This window comes from Triticum dicoccoides, chromosome 3B (genome assembly GCF_002162155.2).
Source record: "Triticum dicoccoides isolate Atlit2015 ecotype Zavitan chromosome 3B, WEW_v2.0, whole genome shotgun sequence".
NCBI lineage: Eukaryota > Viridiplantae > Streptophyta > Magnoliopsida > Poales > Poaceae > Triticum > Triticum dicoccoides.
The window spans coordinates 432,141,606-432,160,413 of record NC_041385.1 but is presented as its reverse complement, the minus strand read 5'-3'; the positions used below and the strand labels follow the sequence as shown (position 1 = coordinate 432,160,413).

General features: G+C 41.4%; 1 protein-coding gene across 2 annotated transcripts; it reads right to left on the bottom strand.

Annotated features, from left to right (window-relative positions):
• Window positions 1-4,455: 4,455 nt before the first annotated feature.
• Window positions 4,456-9,888, bottom strand: LOC119276349 (protein RAE1-like). Of its 2 annotated transcripts, none has more exons than XM_037557398.1 (11): window positions 9,768-9,888; window positions 9,585-9,671; window positions 9,402-9,470; window positions 9,074-9,267; window positions 8,651-8,792; window positions 7,798-7,905; window positions 6,941-7,069; window positions 6,638-6,715; window positions 5,797-5,868; window positions 5,206-5,286; window positions 4,456-4,794 (listed from the first exon to the last, which is right to left on the bottom strand). In XM_037557398.1, the coding sequence occupies exons 1-11, from the start codon at window positions 9,828-9,830 to the stop codon at window positions 4,753-4,755; spliced, it is 1,065 nt and encodes a 354-aa protein (XP_037413295.1). In that variant the 5' UTR covers window positions 9,831-9,888; the 3' UTR covers window positions 4,456-4,752. The 2 variants fall into 2 exon arrangements, with proteins under 2 accessions (XP_037413295.1, XP_037413296.1); XM_037557399.1 differs by having other exon boundaries at window positions 7,825-7,905.
• Between the last annotated feature and the right edge of the window lie 8,920 nt (window positions 9,889-18,808).

Here is an 18,808-nt window from a genome sequence, read left to right as displayed (position 1 = left end):
TCACCGTCGACCATAAGAACAAGGTACTCCCTCCATATAAATATATCTAGCATAATACATTTTTGGAGATTGCCTTCGTTAATATGAGCACTGGATCATACTGATCCGGGTTAATTAATACAGAACTTTTTCCCCCCGCAAAAAAAAAATCAGAGACAAAAGACTTGCCCAATTCATTAATTATAAAGAGAAGGTGTTATAGACTCCAAGGTTGCGATCGAAACCCTAGCCGCCGCCCCATCTACTCCCCCTCTCGCGGTCGCCAAAGCGCGTCGTCCGGCAAAGCCCGTGTTGCGGCAGCAGCAGAGAGGTCTTGATCAGGGACGGCCTGTCCATGGAGGAGTTGGAGGGTTGTTGCGGGATGGTGAAGGAGATGTGTGCTCGAGTGGCGGTCTTTGTCAGGCGGTGCTCGACGGCGGCGTTGGTTATCCAACATAGTGATCTTCTATGGCGGCCCAGACGGCCTAGGTCACCGGAGAACAGGGAGTCGGTGCATAGTCCTGAACGGTGGCGAGCTCGACATCAGATCCGGACCTGTCGTGTAGCAGCGTGAGTGATTTTTTTTAGGTTTTCATTAGGGAGTCTTCGAGTTTGGTTTGTGGTGGTGATGTGTCCTATTTATTACCACTTTTTATTAGTGTTTTTTGTCGTAGGCGTCGGTTTTGTCTGAATTTTATCTTTTTGCATGGATTCCAATCATAAGAAGTTTTGAGGCATTATGAGGAAAGTACAAGAATATGCGGTAAAAGATCACGTCAATTTATGTGATAAGAACCTACTATATGAAGCCACGAGTAAACAGGAAGAAAACCAGCCGCGTAGAGGGATCCAGAGAAGATGACGTCCATGCTCGTACCACGCTCGTGCCAGGAGGATCTTACCATAGGGGAATCCATTATAGCCGCCTCTCCCTGGTCGACTATATTACCCATATCTTCGGATGCGAGTATGATACACAAAGAGGCCACAGAATCCATCACATTGAAGAACCCCGGCCTCTGGAAGGGATCCGAACAGAGAATCGACAAAAAGGGCTTCGTCATGCCATCACCCTTTGCTATCATGTGCACACAAGTTCCCTTATACAATGTGTGAGATACTCATACACTTCGCACATGTTTGATTAGTTAGAACTGCATACAGGATATCGCACACAGTTTTCTTTTATTGCCTGTGCGCGATGGGCAACTGATCGCCCACATTCAGTTTCTGGGCGCACAAGTTTATTTTCCTACTGTTTGCGGTGTTGTCATCGCACACAGTCCGTCCCCATCTTGCATATAGTCCCATTGTGTATTAGTGATATGATCGACACGATTTGAGTTATGTGCCACAAATATTGTACCGTATTTTTTCTGAAACGTGAATCTACTGATACATTTTGTGTGATATATAACTAATATTTTGTTGACCAAATTAATAATCAAAGTTCTTGATATACATGCAAGTTTTATAAACTAGCATTAGAGTTGTCACGGTATCAGTTCCCTATCTTCGGTTGAATTATCAGGTACAAATGAAGAGATATACGAGAGTTTGCCCACATACGGTTATCTCCAAGGCAGAAACCCATTCCGCCCAATTTATTCGGACTGGACTGTCCGAACCATATTTAGCATCCATCGACTCCTCCATTTTGGGCTTCGATGGTCTGACATCCCCCAGCCCGGCCCCAAATGGAGGGGACTCTAGTTGTGCGTCCATCCTCATCCACACAAAAACTCTACCTGGTCCCGTCCCCATCCCATCCTCAACTCTCCTTCTCACTCTGTGACCCCAAGGTTGTCATCAAATCCACCTTAGACGTTGTCGCCATTGCTACAACACCACCTCCATTGGATGTCGCCGCCAGAATGGATCTCTTCCGGCCCATGGACCTTACCCTATCGAACATCTTTGAGGTGCCGCCATCGGGCCGAATCCAATGAGCCTCAAACACTAAGACTGGCGCACCAACACCAAGACATGATAGGTCGATGAGGTGGCGCACGCGAGAGATAGCTCCTCCTGCTCGTTGCGTCGTGGTGCAATGTGGGTTCACCATATGTGTAGTGGCGTGATTGCACGCTTTGGTAATGGTGATGGGCAATTATTTGTTCAGCTGCTTTTGTTTGAAATTGTTGAATCCGGGTAATGGAAAGCTTGAATTGCTTGTCATGAGCAATTTATCTTTAAACTGTTTGGAAGTGATACATGTATGGTTGAATTGCTTTTGATTGTTGCAAATTTATGAAATTTGACTCCGCAAAAAAGAGGGAGAAATAGGTAGGGGACTGTTTTTTTATACAAAAATATCAATTTTATTAATTGGAAATTATAGTTGCGTCGTCAATAAGAAAAGATACATATCATCCATAGGGCTCAAACCAATTCCTTGTCATGGAAAATTTTACTAACCTAGAGCAACCTTATTTGCTTCCCTATTACGATGTTTAAATCTAGTAAGAGAAAAATCACACGCCATAAAATAGCAATCCTCAAACACTGTCACCGCCGCTGCCACGGAATATCCTTCATTTTTCATTGTGTCAATCACTTTCATATTATCGGAGTTAATAACAAAATGATTGCATCCCGTGCAAGTAATAAGCCAAATTTTAGAGCCAACGCTTCTGCTGACAAAATATCTGCACACCAATCATTGTCGGAGTTAATAGGTAGGGGACTCTTCGTGCTACTATTTTTTTTTAACATAGTACAGATGCAAGCGCTTATACATACGCGCATACTTTCACCCCTATGAACGCACACACGCACATCCTACCCCTACGAGCACCTTCAAGAGACTGAGCCGGCATATCATTTTGAGGTTTACGAAGTCACATTATGCGTCTCATCGTTGACGGAAATGTCTCCTCTCATTGAAAGCGCATCGCCAAAAATCCTAAAATAAATTCAGAAATAATGGGAGCACCTGGACTGTTGGTTCGCGTTTGTGCTAGTGTTAGATAACTAGACACCAACCAATTGTCCGCGAACATCCACATAGAAATGGAGGGCTTTTGTTTGTATTTTCCATGATACCCTCATTTGCCTTCCCGCTCACTAAAAATACACAAATACACTACGCCGTGAAAATACACCGATGAACATGGTCCTGGGTGCAGCCACATGAAAAGTAAAATAAAATAAAATACTACTCCCTCCGTTCCTAAATATTTGTCTTTCTAGAGATTTCAACAAGTGACTACATACGAAGCAAAAATGAGTGAATTTACACTCTAAAATATTCTATATACATCCATATGTGGTAGTCCATTTAAAATTTCTAAAAAAACAAATATTTAGGAACGAAGGGAGTAAGAAAAATAGGAAAACTGAAATTTTGGGGTGTCAAACTTGGTGACCATTCTACTCACATGTGAAGTTTCATTTAAAAATGACGCCCATGGTATTCTTAACGGAACAGTGTGTTTTTAATAGCTTTGATTTTGACTTTTTTTTCTTGATGAAACATCACATGCTGCAAGGGATGGATGGGACGCAGCTGCTGCGAGAGCAGACAGCAGACTGGAGACGCGGCTGCTGCACGGCTGCACCCTTTCTCACTGCAAGCAGCAGTTCCACGAAGAGCTCCACGAGCGGAAGGGCGACGGCAAGCTCCGCAAGCCAGACAACAATGAGAAGCTGGAGGCTCCTCCCGGTGAACTCGGCGAGGAATACGGCCACGGCCATGCCCAACCGCATCAAGGTAGTGGACTGGGCGCACTTGCACGTAGTACATCGGCTGCCGTGTAGGGTGGTGGCGGGGCCGGTCATGGGGCGCCCTCTCCGACGTATGAGGGAACAGGGGCACCCAGCACGGGAGTCAGCGCATCATCGTCGTCGTCGCCCTGCACCATCTCCATGTCAGACCTGAGTTGGGCTCGTCGGAGTTTGTGTCGAAGCGGAAGAGGTAAGCCATGACCTCCGAGACGATAGATGAGACCTCAGACCTCAGGTAGGGGCCGTTGAGCCACTGGTCGGAGGAGGCGTCGCCGACAACAACGGAAAGTACACACCTCAATGCGTCGGCGGAGGATAGGTCTGGCATGGAGACGATCAGACGAAGAGAGAGAGGCGCAGGGGGGGCAGCTTAATGATGTTGTCGACATGTTGTCCGAATAGACGAAGATGAGCGGGTTGGGCGTGGTGCGGGAGCTGATACACGAGCATCGAGTTAGGCTCGCCAGGGACGAAGAGTTCGAGGAGGCAAGCTTGACGAGCACAGGGAAGAGGACGACGTGGGGACCATGCCGGTCTGGCAGCCGAGAAGCGTCGGATTAAAATGGATGGTAGATTGGCTTCCTACAGTACCTGTGCAGTAATAGCTGTACTGCAGAGGAGCCGAACCCCATCAATTTGGTACCCAAAAATTCCAGATTTTTTTCCTAGTATTGTTTCTTAATTATAATGTTCTAACAGGCGCGTGAAACCAGGTTCCAAAAAATCCTGTTCTCCCATTCGCCTCCCATGTCAGCAAATCAACGGATTTTAAAGCCAAGTAGTCCTTCAACTCTTTGTTCCTAAAAAACTCCGACGTCCAACTTGCAGAAAAACAGCAGAACTACAGCAACAAATTACGACCTGCCATTTACATGCGAAGAAATGCAACTGCTGTTTATAGAAGATACGCCTGCAGTCTCAGAGATGAAGGAATGCCCTACAGAGTCAAGATCTAAAAGATTAAAACACTCGTGCGGGTAATTAGCATCAAGCGACGGCAAACTCATCAGGTTCGGAGCACAGATCTGCAGCTTGCCATTTCCAAGTCTACTTTTTTCCAGTACGGGGCTTTCCTTTGACATCAGATTCCTATATGACAAAAAAAAAGAGTAAAGAGCGATTGCCAGAGGACTAAACAAAAGATATCTGGCATGATAGAAGGATATTGTGATGATGTTATGTGATCTTTCAAAGGGGGGGTGCCTATTTCTAAGGTGAATTGCGTACAAGTCACATTTTTTACGATTGGATTAATCCAGAATGAGGCACAAATATATATAAGAACTAATCCAAAGATAAAGAAATTTACTTAATAATAACAAATCAGGCAAAGAAACATGAATGAACTAATTGTAGGTAACGGCTAACCATCAGAAAAAAAGTGTCCACTTTGTTACATAGGAAATGCAGATATGTACTGTAAAAGTTTATTGTGTCTTGCAAGGAATTTTGAAATCAATCGAAGACTTGAATATGCTATACATCATAAGAAGCACAAACCTGCACGCTATGCAGAAAGATATTTGTCTTTGCAGTAGAAGGATTATGCTTCTCGGCACCCTTGCTCCAATCATAGCATACCTAACCAATTTAGGCAACATTAGCAATTTGAACACCACAGGGTATATGCCTCAGCAAAGGAGAACAGAATACAGTACATCTGTACATGACAGTCAGAATACAGACTTAATAACTTGAACAGAGTAGGCAATTTTGTCCCCGCCACACCAATTAGTCAATGACTACTGCTTTTTGACATTGAAAGCGCCATACTTCCAGTTAATCAAAGCATTTTCAGTTTTACCATCTACAAATTTGTTACAATTAGGATAGAAAACATACAAACCAGTATCATCACATGTAATAAACTCTGACCCTGCAACTTAAGCACCCTCTTATCCATTAGCATCATGTACATTCAGTGATACATTAGGTATTCCTCCCACTCTCACTGTTCGCTACTAGTGTTTGAATGTTATCTGTTGAGCTCTATTACAATAGAGAGCAAATAAATCTAGCAAAACTGTCAAAAGCAGGAAATGCATATTTAACAACTTATTCTGGTGCAGATAGCAAGAAGAGATGGCCTACCGCATAAGCAAAGATTGAGCCATCCTGATTAAATGTGCTGCATGTGATGGGTGATGGGCACTTACTAAAAGCCTGTAAAGGAAGGATAATACATCAAAGATAAATCTTTAAACAGCACAACTGAAAAATCTTATACTGAAGTCCTAAACAATTTGGTAAATTGAATTCCTGTAAACCATCCAAGTCTCTCTGTTTGCAAGGAAACACTACTGTATGAATCTTTTTAATGATAAGCATTGTTTTTAAGGCATCCCGCCTTGGACGCTTAGGCGGCAAGGCACGCTGGCAGCGCCTTGCAATTATGCCCATTTTACGCGCTTAGGCGTCAGGGTGGTGGGTGCTCGCCTTAGGTCGCCTTACCACCTTAAAAACATTGATAGAAGACATATAACTCATGGTAAACTTGTCACTGCCAATGCCGGGGTTACACAAGGACACTGAAGGTTTCATGCGGATCATGCATCCTCAACTCAAGAAGTTTGGACTCTTACTACGTAAGCAAATGTGATTAATACACAAATTCTTTGGAAAACGAGGAAATGACGATTTCTCTTTGAGAAACTAATAATACTCCCTCCGTTCCAAAATAGATGACCCAACTTTATACTAACTTTGTACTAAAGTTGGTACAAAGTTGAGTCATCTATTTTGGAACGGAGGGAGTATTTCACAAAGAAATATAACAACATTTCCCAGCTGTTGCATTACAAATTGTCCTAATTCTGTTTACCATAACTAATCTAGTTGAAAATACACATTAGAAATCACGGCATTAATTAATCTGCACCAATAGACAATGGGAGAATCACTTAAATAGTTAGAGGAGGGGGGGGGGGGTGACCTTCAGTCTTTGTTTACTGTCCTTGTCCCAAAAGTTGAAACCTCCATCAGAGCCTGCAGTAGCAAATGTATGGTGCACCTGAAAGGAATGCAAAGCACAGCAATTTGAATTGCTTAGTTCAAGATAGTTCCTGATAATTGCTGATCATAGGACAGTCTGCAGGTATTCAGATATTTGAATTCGAACGAATGTTCATAGTGAGTGAAAGCAATTTTCTTCTCCAATTTTTATAAAAAATATCATCCTACAATCTCAGGAAATAGACAACAAAACAATTCAAATGGTATGAAGAATTTATCTTACAGGATGAAAGTTCAGCGAGTTAACAGAGAATATATCATTGCCCTCGCGGTGACATTTGAATGTGAAATTCTTGCTTTGATTAGAATCATCTACATGATGAACACCAACGCGTCCCTCTATTGATCCAACCTTCAGAACAAGCCATAGGTTAATCAAATGCTCATGAAAAATAAAAACAATAGACGGTTTATCTGCTACCTCCAGTACAATGGCTTCAAAACAGTATTGCCAAACTATAACACAAAACATAAGCAGTTGACAAAACGGTGAAAATTTACAAGAACTGGGAACAATTTTTACAGTGGACTTAGAACAACAAAATCCATGGACTTAAAACATTGGGTGGAGTGATTTTGCCAGGAAAGGTGGAACATACAATGAGAAATAAGCATTCAGTCACAAAAAAGGAGAAATAAGCATTAATTTCTCATAACAAGGTCATTTTCTTCAACACTCCTAAAGTGCGGAATTTCTGCAGATATAAAATTTTGAAACAGAGAAATTGAGTGATGATGCATCCAGGACAATCGAATGGTGACACAATTAACATAGCATTCAACAATTCATGATATTTCTATATTCTAATAAATGCTAGCGAAATACTTGTAGCATTTACTTGTTTTTCTGAATGCTCGCCAAATATAGTTTTAAATTTGGACTCTACAGCTTAGTGGGTTTTATCATGTATTAGGTTGGAGGACAGAAATGGCCAAACTTGTGCAGAAGACCTAGTTAGGATTTGTTTATTTTTCTCAGGATAGAAGGTGTGTTTACTAGTTAGCCACATAAGTCATTAAAGAGATGATGAATAAGGAAGAGCTAAATTCACTGGAAGAACCCAGCAAACTGGGCCACACATTTGGATGAAACACAAGTGGCGCTACCAAGAATCCTTGTTGATCAGGGAAGGCGGCGATACACCTTGTCTGGAATTTCAAAGGTGACACGATCCTCTTGAATTCAGCCTGTTAAAAGTATGAGATTGTCAAATATGCAAGCAAGACTTGGAGCATCTAAAAAACATATGTACACTATTCTTGCAGTAGCAAACATGTGGAAATTCAGTTGGACAGGACAACCCACAGCAAATCATTGCTTATTTACTCTTGCTGCAGGTTGAGGAAAGAAATTGTCACCTTGACAATTTTTCACCTTCAAACACTTTACTCAACTAAATGTTCATCAGGCGAGGAATAAACCAACACCGCAATGGTTGAGAAATTTTAAAATCTAAACCACATTAGGGGAATTATCGCAGTTTGAATTTTAACCTTTAAACAACTAAGAGAGGCAAATTATTTGTTTTCCGAACCTTGAAAATTTTAACAACTAAGAGAGGCAAGCTATTTGCTAACACCATTTAGCATACCACTGAAAACACTTCACACGATGAAAAATGTCAATTTCACAATGATATCTGCCCTCTAGGGCAATCGTTATAATGGATAACTGCCCACCAGGGTAAGACTTCATTGTAATAGCACTGAAAAAACAGTGAAAATAGCATTGGGGAAAAAAACAGTGGAAGTGACGTTAGGGAAAGCCATAAACTACGTACTTGGACACTAAACAATGGTAGCTAGCAATTGAGTTGAGAAACAGAATATGTGTAAATGCTGTACAAGAACGATGGATTTAAAATAAAGTGTGTACAACTCCACTGCATCCATGTACACAGCCAGATATACAACGTAAAGAGAAATAATTTACCTGTGGATTCTGCAGATTGAAGATAACTACGTTGCGATCAGCAGTACCGACCGCCATTAGAGGATAACTAAGTGAGAGTGCATAGCAGCGCTCCGGAAGTTGCTGAACATGAGCTGGATTAGGTTGCCGAATGTCCCAGTACCTTGATAGACATAAGATTGGACGGAACAAAATGATCAGCAATCGTGTTAACAAAGTCAATTTTGTAGGTCCATTGTGTTTGTACATATATCAGCATGGTGCTTGAAGATAATGTAGCATGGTCCTTTACAAACTATCTAACTGGACACTGCATCAGTATTCAGCAATCCACTGTTATGATGCAACATGTCATGTGCAATTGGACAAAAAACACCAAATATTTGAGTCGCAGCTAATTCTAAAGGAATCAATGTAACTTGAGGTCTGTGCCCATTTGATCACCTCAGAGTCTTATCCCAAGACCCACTGACAAGAAGGCTCATCTGTGGTATCCAGGCGAGTTCTTTGACCGGCGCCTCATGCCCTGAGAAGGCCGTGGCCTGGCCGCCAGACAGCAGCGGCCACATCTTCACCACTTTGTCACAACCTCCCGAAAAAACAGTAGTCCCGTCATCCTTCCAGGCAGAGCACAAGACCTATACCAAACAACCTAGCTTAGTGGTCATTAATAATTTAGACATGGACAGAGCGACCTAACAGTCCAGAAAGGCTAAAATTGAAGATCCATGTGTTGAGCTAATCTAAGGAAATGATAAGAAGAGCACAGTACTGGCTGATCGTGCGAAATAGACGCCTTCGCCTGGCATTGGCCGCCAGGCTGAACCTCCCAGCACCGAACCTGCGTCCAAAACCAAACAGCCCAATCGCATCTCAGTATTTCACTCACCGATTCGCCAAAACAGAAAACGATTATCCGCACACATTAGGCCTCGGACGGCCGCGGTGAGCTCACCTGGTTGTCCCAGGAGGTGGCAATTAGGTGGTTCGCCTTGGGGCTGAAGCTGAGGCTGGAAACCGAGTCCCCGGGCGCCGGATTCACCTGCACGAAACGAAGGCAGTCCCCGGTCGAATCGACCCACACATTAGGTTTTAGCCATTTAGACCAAGGGCAACAGTATTGGCCAAGCGCACGCACCTCGAGGGATTTGTTAGGGTTGGGGTTGGCGGCGCCGGCGCCGGCGGCGTTAAAGCTCGCCATTGGGGTTCCGAAGGTGTTGGGCGAATTTGGGGGAGGAAGGGAGGGAGGGAAGGGGCGGGGCGGGGCGGGGTTTGCGGTTTGTGGGGAGGGTTTTGCTTTTATCGCAGGGCAAAATCGCGTCGCATGGACGCCAAAAGTCCCAAACCGACTCGCAGGTGGTCGCGTCGGGTTGACGCTTTGGGGAGAAGAGTTTGGGCTTGGGATTGGGCTTAGACCAACTCGAACCGACCGATCTAAATGGACACGCACCCCTTAAAAAAAATCTAAATGGACACGCAATGTGTGTGTGTGTGTTTTGTCGGTTTAGGTAGCCAGTTTGGCTGGCATCCATCCCTTGTCCACGCCAATCTGGCAGTGCATCAACAACACGGTTATCACAAAATTTGAATTCCGGATTACAACACTATAGGCAATGAACCACCACTAACGGTCCGGCCGATCCATTTGTTTTATCTCGGTCATTTATTTTCAACAAACATATTGTCATCATCACATAGCATGTACTACACTGCATCAAAAGGATCGCCACAATCATAGTTCATGTATTACAGTCATAGTACATGAAAAAAGAGGCAAGTAAAAGATGATCACGCATCTCGGTCTTGAACAAACTTTTGCTTCCCCTCAAACCAAACCTTTGGGGAGGTGGTGCTTGGGGGGAGGGGGAGGAGGGTATCTTGCTCGTGTCGGCCGCCATGATCTCCACTTCCTTGAAGATTAGCGCGAGCTCTACCTCCTTGTCTTTTGACCGGCATTGTCCTCATCGATCTTGACCTTCTCTTTTTATATGTTAAAGTAGACCTTCATGTCCTCCTCTTTCTTTTGGCACTTTCTCTATTCCCTCTCTTCCTTTTGGGTCATGAACCCCTTTAAAGTTTTTTGCAAGGCAATTGTTGAAGCACCACACTTTGCATCCACCTTAAAATTGGTCTTCCTCCTTGGCCTCTTCTCACTTTCACTTGGGTCGACGACTGATGAGGCCCCACACCTATTTTTGGGCCGCATGTTGCTCCTTATACTTTGGGCAATTGTGAATTTTCCGTCAACAATGACTGAAGGTGAATGGCTTGCCCGCATTTTGGACCTTGAAGCTATCCAAAGCTTGAAACACCTACATATAAAGATGAAAACCAATAAGACATATTTAGATACATTAAAACTGTGCAACTTTTCAGCCCTCCTAGACCATTAGCACCCATAGCCGTTGGATCATCACTTTGATGTGTTTCTGGCCATCAGATTAGCAATCAATCCCACGTCCACTCGCACTAATCGCTAGGAACAAGCGCTAACGGTGCTGGGCCGCTACTCCGATGACAATTTCGGCCGGATGGTGTAAATTTGGACCCAATGGGCTTTCTGTGGTACCATTCACCATGTGTCGCTCCTCCTTTAATAAAAAAAATGCATCGCTCCTCCTCCTTTCGTAGCAAACCCTAGCGTGGCGGCCGATGCTAGGCGGTAGCGGCGGCGCCTCTCTCGCGACCTTGACCTCCAGCAGCAGAGCCATCTGTGCCTTGCCAGCTCGCCTTGCAGTCGCGCCTTGCAGTCTCTAGGCGATCTGCCATCAGAGGCCGTCGTGCTTTTGCCCTCTCTCGTACGCGGGTCTCGCGTCCTGATCCGTCATCTCAATCGATCACCTTCACTCCCCCCCTCTTGTAACGCAGGTGAGTGCCGTTGTTCGTTGTGGGTGCGTGCCGATCATTCATGTCGGTGGCACTTCTTTTCATATGGATCGGTGAGTTCTCCTCCTCAGAATCATAATGTTTGAATATAAAAGACGCTCGTTTGCTGTATCATGTGACTTTCATCTCTGCTGCTGTTAGGGTAGCTTAGACCATCTTGGTAGTTTCCCTTTTATGTCTGTTGGGTCCGATGGCTGAGGCAGCGGGTTGCTGTCCTCCACGTGCTATCTCTGTGTAAAAACTGGATTTCTGCTTCATTTGCAATATAATGGAGCTGGGGCGTGGCCCTTTTCCTCTAAAAAAAGAATCATAATGTTTGTCTTTCATTCCGTGCTACTGCCGATGGGCACTCTTCATTATTGATTTGTGCAGAAACTTTTCTGATCATGTCACTTGCTACAGGTCAACATATGTAGTAGATGAAGTCAATGGTTTGGAGCACTTTACCTTGGTTTAGTTGAACAACTGAATTGGCAACTCCTCGAATGCATTCGTTCAGCCACAGATTAAAGGCCTCTAATGATTCTGAGTATTTGCGCGGTTATTAAGATGAAAAAACCTAGGTATTACAGCCCCTGTTGTCTGCTTACACATCAGTTTTCCTATGATTACAATTATGAAGTGCGATTTGGTATTTATTGCGAAGAAATAGCAATGCCTAATTTGTTCTGGACACGATTTTCTATCAGTTTGTAGCTAATCATATCATTATTATTTGTTACATAAGAAATCTATAGCTTCTCCTGATTGCTCCATTTTTATCTATTTTTATATTGTATATAACAAATCTTTGACTTCTCCAATCAATAAGTACTGAAGTTTCTATATGTCAGGATTGCTCCATGGTTAATATTTTATTACCACAGATGGTTGAGCAGTGCACGACTACACGATTAGAATTTTACTGACAGCGGTTAAAGAAGAAAATTTTGATTCGCTTTTCTCAAATACTTAGAGCAAAACTTACTCCTATAAATCATACGTTTTTATTGCACTAGACTTTGACCAAACATGGTAATTGTGTTCTATGATCCATGTTATTGCATGCCCACACACTTTTTTGTCCAAGCTTTTTTGGAAGCTCTAAATATTACCCCTCAAAGGTTTATTGTACCAGGTAGCTTATTTTGAGGCATGCCATGTGGCTTTTAACACAATATATGTTTCATTTCATATACTAATTTGACTTGTTCGCTATTGTATACGTAACATGATAGCATTTCAGTAAATTCTCTCATCCAAACATTTCCCATTTCCAAATGTAGAAAAATTTCTTTCCCAGCAGGTTCTCAGTAATCAACAGTGGGAATAAGCCCTTCCAGTACTTTTTGCCAAACAATGTTTTGGAGTAATTGTTCTTTCTCTGTGCAATATTAAGAGTTAACGGGAGAAGCAAACAAGTTACTAATTTGTATGTTCGCAACTGAGATGAATATTGTATCTAGGTATGATTTTCCAAAACAGAAATATTTTGAACAATTCTCCCAGGATTGAATACTAAAACAAGAGCCGTATATATTGATGATTTGATTTGCAACCTATTGCACATATATAGTTGGTAGATCATTGTCCTGTTGGATATATATGAAGGTGATCTTCAGGTGTATTCTAAGGCGAGAAAGTTATTGTGAAATGCACAATTCTGTGGCACTATGGATGCATCTTATATAGCTTCATTATTTTAGATATGAGAGAACACATTCATTTTTATTTGACAGAGAGTTTGGTTTAAATATATCAACGTCAGGCCAAAGGATGTCTAACATAGGCGCGGTCTTAGACGAACGAAAATAAAGGATGATCCAACAATCATATTTCCTACCAATGTTTGATCAGTGATAGATACATGTCAAATCCAAGCTCCAACTAATTGTTTGATCAGTGATAGATAAACACGGCAATTCCGACCATTCTATTGTCAAAATGATAGGGACGACGATGGAATGTGATTAGAAGTATGTGCTTGCTTTGTCATGAAGAGCCAATATAAAGTACCAATTGGTCCATCAGCTGATGCTAGAACTCCTACGCTTGTAAATTAATTAGTGTTATTAACTTAGTTTCAGTTTAGTACTTCTGCATTTTTGGTTATCACTTCTTATTAGGGGTGGGGGGATTACTATCCATTTTGACCTGGTTTGTGAGATCATGCTCTTTTAGAAAGAAGCCATGTTTCGTGTATGGTTTCATCCCTGAGGTCAAGCACCTCAAGCTGTTCCCCACCATTATTCGGATGTGGGAGCTCCTTGAGTTCGAACCTGTGTGATACACATTTGGTAGGACAAGTGAACACAAACTTGAGTCATAAGTTGATCCATGGCCACATTTACCAGTAATTCAAGGTGGGCACCTAAATCGCTCTTGATGTGATTAAATTCACTTTTTGTTAATATTGTCATATTGATATGTTGTTTCTGCTCTTCGCACTTCTATTTATATTTGTTGTGATTTCTTGGGGATTATAAAGGATATGGTGCCCATGGGCTCTGCTAGATCAGTCATTAATTAGTGTCAAATTTTGTGTTATTTGGGATCAATTACAACAAGACACTTGGATATGGTTTATAGAAATGCATTTTTATCTATTTAATATTCTTCCACCTGACTCTGCCGATTTATTCATGTATCGTTCTGCCCTTTTGCTAAGGATGGCATCAATTGCTAGATGATGGTTATGCAAGGCATCAGTGCTAGATGATGTGTATACTGGTTGGGGCCTTTTTTTGCTGCTGGAGCAGATGCACTAACCTCCAAAAATTGGATCAGGTTTTGCTCACATGACAGGCAATACAAAATTTTGAGCGTGTCGAAGATGCTTGCCATTTCATGAGTGCTATTCATGCTACTGCATATGATTTCATTTGAACTACAGTTGTTGCCATCATTAATATGCATGTAATTTCTTGAAAATGTATATTTAATGAGAAAATCGTTTTTTGTTCAATTTCTTGTCATTTTCTATACCGATGTGATAGAAGTCAAGTGTAAAAGAAACAAATCATCTACCCAAGTCCATCACATGTGCCTTATTTTATTGTAAACCGATTAATCTCCCATTTGATTAGTACACAATTATGGGTATGTTAATGCAAGCTAACTTCATGTTTTGTTGTGACATAGAAAAACCATCATTTTATTGTCAAAATGGACGGGTGCGGCAACGCACGCCATCATGGTCTAGTTTACATGCATAGGAGGACGATATATGCTCATATGAACAAGGGAAGGAAACATATACCATGTCTTTGATGCCAATGCCACTCACAGGCCCGCCGGTGACATTCTCATGAGCATCATAAAATTTGTTGCACTCCAATTGGATGAAACGTGCAATCAAGGGAAGAAGAAGCCTAGTATATTTTGCAATGTAATTTCATTTTGTACTGGTCGATCTACGTCCAATTGTCTTTCCGTTGTGCTGGCTTTTTTTCTTGATAAATATCAAATATAAGATGCCATTCTGGGTGTCTCTAAAAAAATCTACACCAGTTTTTTGGTTTATTTTTGTTGTTTGTTTTCGAATACATGTAACACCTTTTTCATACTGTGAACATTTTCGAAAATATGAAACATATATTATATATATGAATAATTAGTTATATATATAAGATTTTTAAAGTCCATATATGCATTTATAAGATAGATGAATACCTTTTAGAATTACATGAACATTGTAAATTAGAAAATTGTAATTTTTTGAAATTCAATCAAAGTTTTTAATGTATGATGAATACTTTTTTTTGAGGTAAATGTATGATGAATACTTTAAAACATGCACCAGACCTTTTTCTCCAGAATACACGATGGTCATTTTTAGAACACATGCCGAATATTTTTTAAATACACTATGGTTTTTTTAGCACGATGAAGAACAGACAAAAAGTGAAAAATAAAAAGCAAAACAGAAAAGCCAAAAAGCCAAAAAAATCCTGGCATTTAGATACATTAAAACTGTGCAACTTTCCAGCCCTCCTAGACCATTAGCACCCATAGCCGTTGGATCATCACTTTGATGTGTTTCTGGCCATCAGATTAGCAATCAATCCCACGTCCACTCGCACTAATCGCTAGGAACAAGCGCTAACGGTGCTGGGCCGCTACTCCGATGACAATTTCGGCCGGATGGTGTAAATTTGGGCCCAATGGGCTTTCTGTGGTACCATTCACCATGTGTCGCTCCTCCTTTAATAAAAAAAACTGCATCGCTCCTCCTCCTTTCGTAGCAAACCCTAGCGTGGCGGCCGACGCTAGGCGGTAGCGGCGGCGCCTCTCTCGCGACCTTGACCTCCAGCAGCAGAGCCATCCGTGCCTTGCCAGCTCGCCTTGCAGTCGCGCCTTGCAGTCTCTAGGCGATCTGCCATCAGAGGCCGCCGTGCTTTTGCCCTCTCTCGTACGCGGGTCTCGCGTCCTGATCCGTCATCTCAATCGATCACCTTCACTCCCCCCTCTTGTAACGCAGGTGAGTACCGTTGTTCGTTGTGGGTGCGTGCCGATCATTCATGTCGGTGGCACTTATTTTCATATGGATCGGTGAGTTCTCCTCCTCAGAATCATAATGTTTGAATATAAAAGACGCTCGTTTGCTGTATCATGTGACTTCCATCTCTGCTGCTGTTAGGGTAGCTTAGACCATCTTGGTAGTTTCCCTTTTATGTCTGTTGGGTCCGATGGCTGAGGCAGCGGGTTGCTGTCCTCCGCGTGCTATCTCTGTGTAAAAACTGGATTTCTGCTTCATTTGCAATATAATGGAGCTGGGGTGTGGCCCTTTTCCTCTAAAAAAAGAATCATAATGTTTGTTTTTCATTCCGTGCTACTGCCGATGGGCACTCTTCATTATTGATTTGTGCAGAAACTTTTCTGATCATGTCACTTGCTACAGGTCAACATATGTAGTAGATGAAGTCAATGGTTTGGAGCACTTTACCTTGGTTTAGTTGAACAACTGAATTGGCAACTCGTCGAATGTATTCGTTCAGCCACAGATTAAAGGCCTCTAATGATTCTGAGTATTTTCTCGGTTATTAAGATGAGAAAACCTAGGTATTACAGCCCCTGTTGTCTGCTTACACATCAGTTTTCCTATGATTACAATTATGAAGTGCGATTTGGTATTTATTGCGAAGAAATAGCAATGCCTAATTTGTTCTGGACACGATTTTCTATCAGTTTGTAGCTAATCATATCATTATTATTTGTTACATAAGAAATTTATAGCTTCTCCTGATTGCTCCATTTTTATCTATTTTTATATTGTATATAACAAATCTTTGACTTCTCCAATCAATAAGTACTGAAGTTTCTATATGTCAGGATTTCTCCATGGTTAATATTTTATTACCACAGATGGTTGAGCAGTGCACGACTACACGATTAGAATTTTACTGACAGCGGTTAAAGAAGAAAATTTTGATTCGCTTTTCTCAAATACTTAGAGCAAAACTTACTCCTATAAATCATACGTTTTTATTGCACTAGACTTTGACCAAACATGGTAATTGTGTTCTATGATCCATGTTATTGCATGCCCACACACTTTTTTGTCCAAGCTTTTTTGGAAGCTCTAAATATTACCCCTCAAAGGTTTATTGTACCAGGTAGCTTATTTTGAGGCATGCCATGTGGCTTTTAACACAATATATGTTTCATTTCATATACTAATTTGACTTGTTCGCTATTGTATACGTAACATGATAGCATTTCAGTAAATTCTCTCATCCAAACATTTCCCATTTCCAAATGTAGAAAAATTTCTTTCCCAGCAGGTTCTCAGTAATCAACAGTGGGAACAAGCCCTTCCAGTACTTTTTGCCAAACAATGTTTTGGAGTAATTGTTCTTTCTCTGTGCAATAGTAAGAGTTAACGGGAGAAGCAAACAAATTACTAATTTGTATGTTCGCAACTGAGATGAATATTGTATCTAGGTATGATTTTCCAAAACAGAAATATTTTGAACAATTCTCCCAGGATTGAATACTAAAACAAGAGCCGTATATATTGATGATTTGATTTGCAACCTATTGCACATATATAGTTGGTAGATCATTGTCCTGTTGGATATATATGAAGGTGATCTTCAGGTGTATTCTAAGGCGAGAAAGTTATTGTGAAATGCACAATTCTGTGGCACTATGGATGCATCTTATATAGCTTCATTATTTTAGATATGAGAGAACACATTCATTTTTATTTGACAGAGAGTTTGGTTTAAATATATCAACGTCAGGCCAAAGGATGTCTAACATAGGCGCGGTCTTAGACGAACGAAAATAAAGGATGATCCAACAATCATATTTCCTACCAATGTTTGATCAGTGATAGATACATGTCAAATCCAAGCTCCAACTAATTGTTTGATCAGTGATAGATAAACACGGCAATTCCGACCATTCTATTGTCAAAATGATAGGGACGACGATGGAATGTGATTAGAAGTATGTTCTTGCTTTGTCATGAAGAGCCAATATAAAGTACCAATTGGTCCATCAGCTGATGCTAGAACTCCTACGCTTGTAAATTAATTAGTGTTATTAACTTAGTTTCAGTTTAGTACTTCTGCATTTTTGGTTATCACTTCTTATTAGGGGTGGGGGGATTACTATCCATTTTGACCTGGTTTGTGAGATCATGCTCTTTTAGAAAGAAGCCATGTTTCGTGTATGGTTTCATCCCTGAGGTCAAGCACCTCAAGCTGTTCCCCACCATTATTCGGATGTGGGAGCTCCTTGAGTTCGAACCTGTGTGATACACATTTGGTAGGACAAGTGAACACAAACTTGAGTCATAAGTTGATCCATGGCCACATTTACCAGTAATTCAAGGTGGGCACCTAAATCGCTCTTGATGTGATTAAATTCACTTTTTGTTAATATTGTCATATTGATATGTTGTTTCTGCTCTTCGCACTTCTATTTATATTTGTTGTGATTTCTTGGGGATTATAAAGGATATGGTGCCCATGGGCTCTGCTAGATCAGTCATTAATTAGTGTCAAATTTTGTGTTATTTGGGATCAATTACAACAAGACACTTGGATATGGTTTATAGAAATGCATTTTTATCTATTTAATATTCTTCCACCTGACTCTGCCGATTTATTCATGTATCGTTCTGCCCTTTTGCTAAGGATGGCATCAATTGCTAGATGATGGTTATGCAAGGCATCAGTGCTAGATGATGTGTATACTGGTTGGGGCCTTTTTTTGCTGCTGGAGCAGATGCACTAACCTCCAAAAATTGGATCAGGTTTTGCTCACATGACAGGCAATACAAAATTTTGAGCGTGTCGAAGATGC

Bases quoted from the DNA above. Each gene is read 5' to 3' on its own strand.
- LOC119276349 (XM_037557398.1), bottom strand. From the start codon at position 9,830: ATGGCGAGCTTTAACGCCGCCGGCGCCGGCGCCGCCAACCCCAACCCT. The intron at 9,471-9,584 runs GTGAGCTCACCG...TTTTGGACGCAG, and splicing joins CCACCTCCTGGGACAACCAG to GTTCGGTGCTGGGAGGTTCA. The intron at 5,869-6,637 runs GTCACCCCCCCC...CTTCCTTTACAG, and splicing joins ACAGTAAACAAAGACTGAAG to GCTTTTAGTAAGTGCCCATC.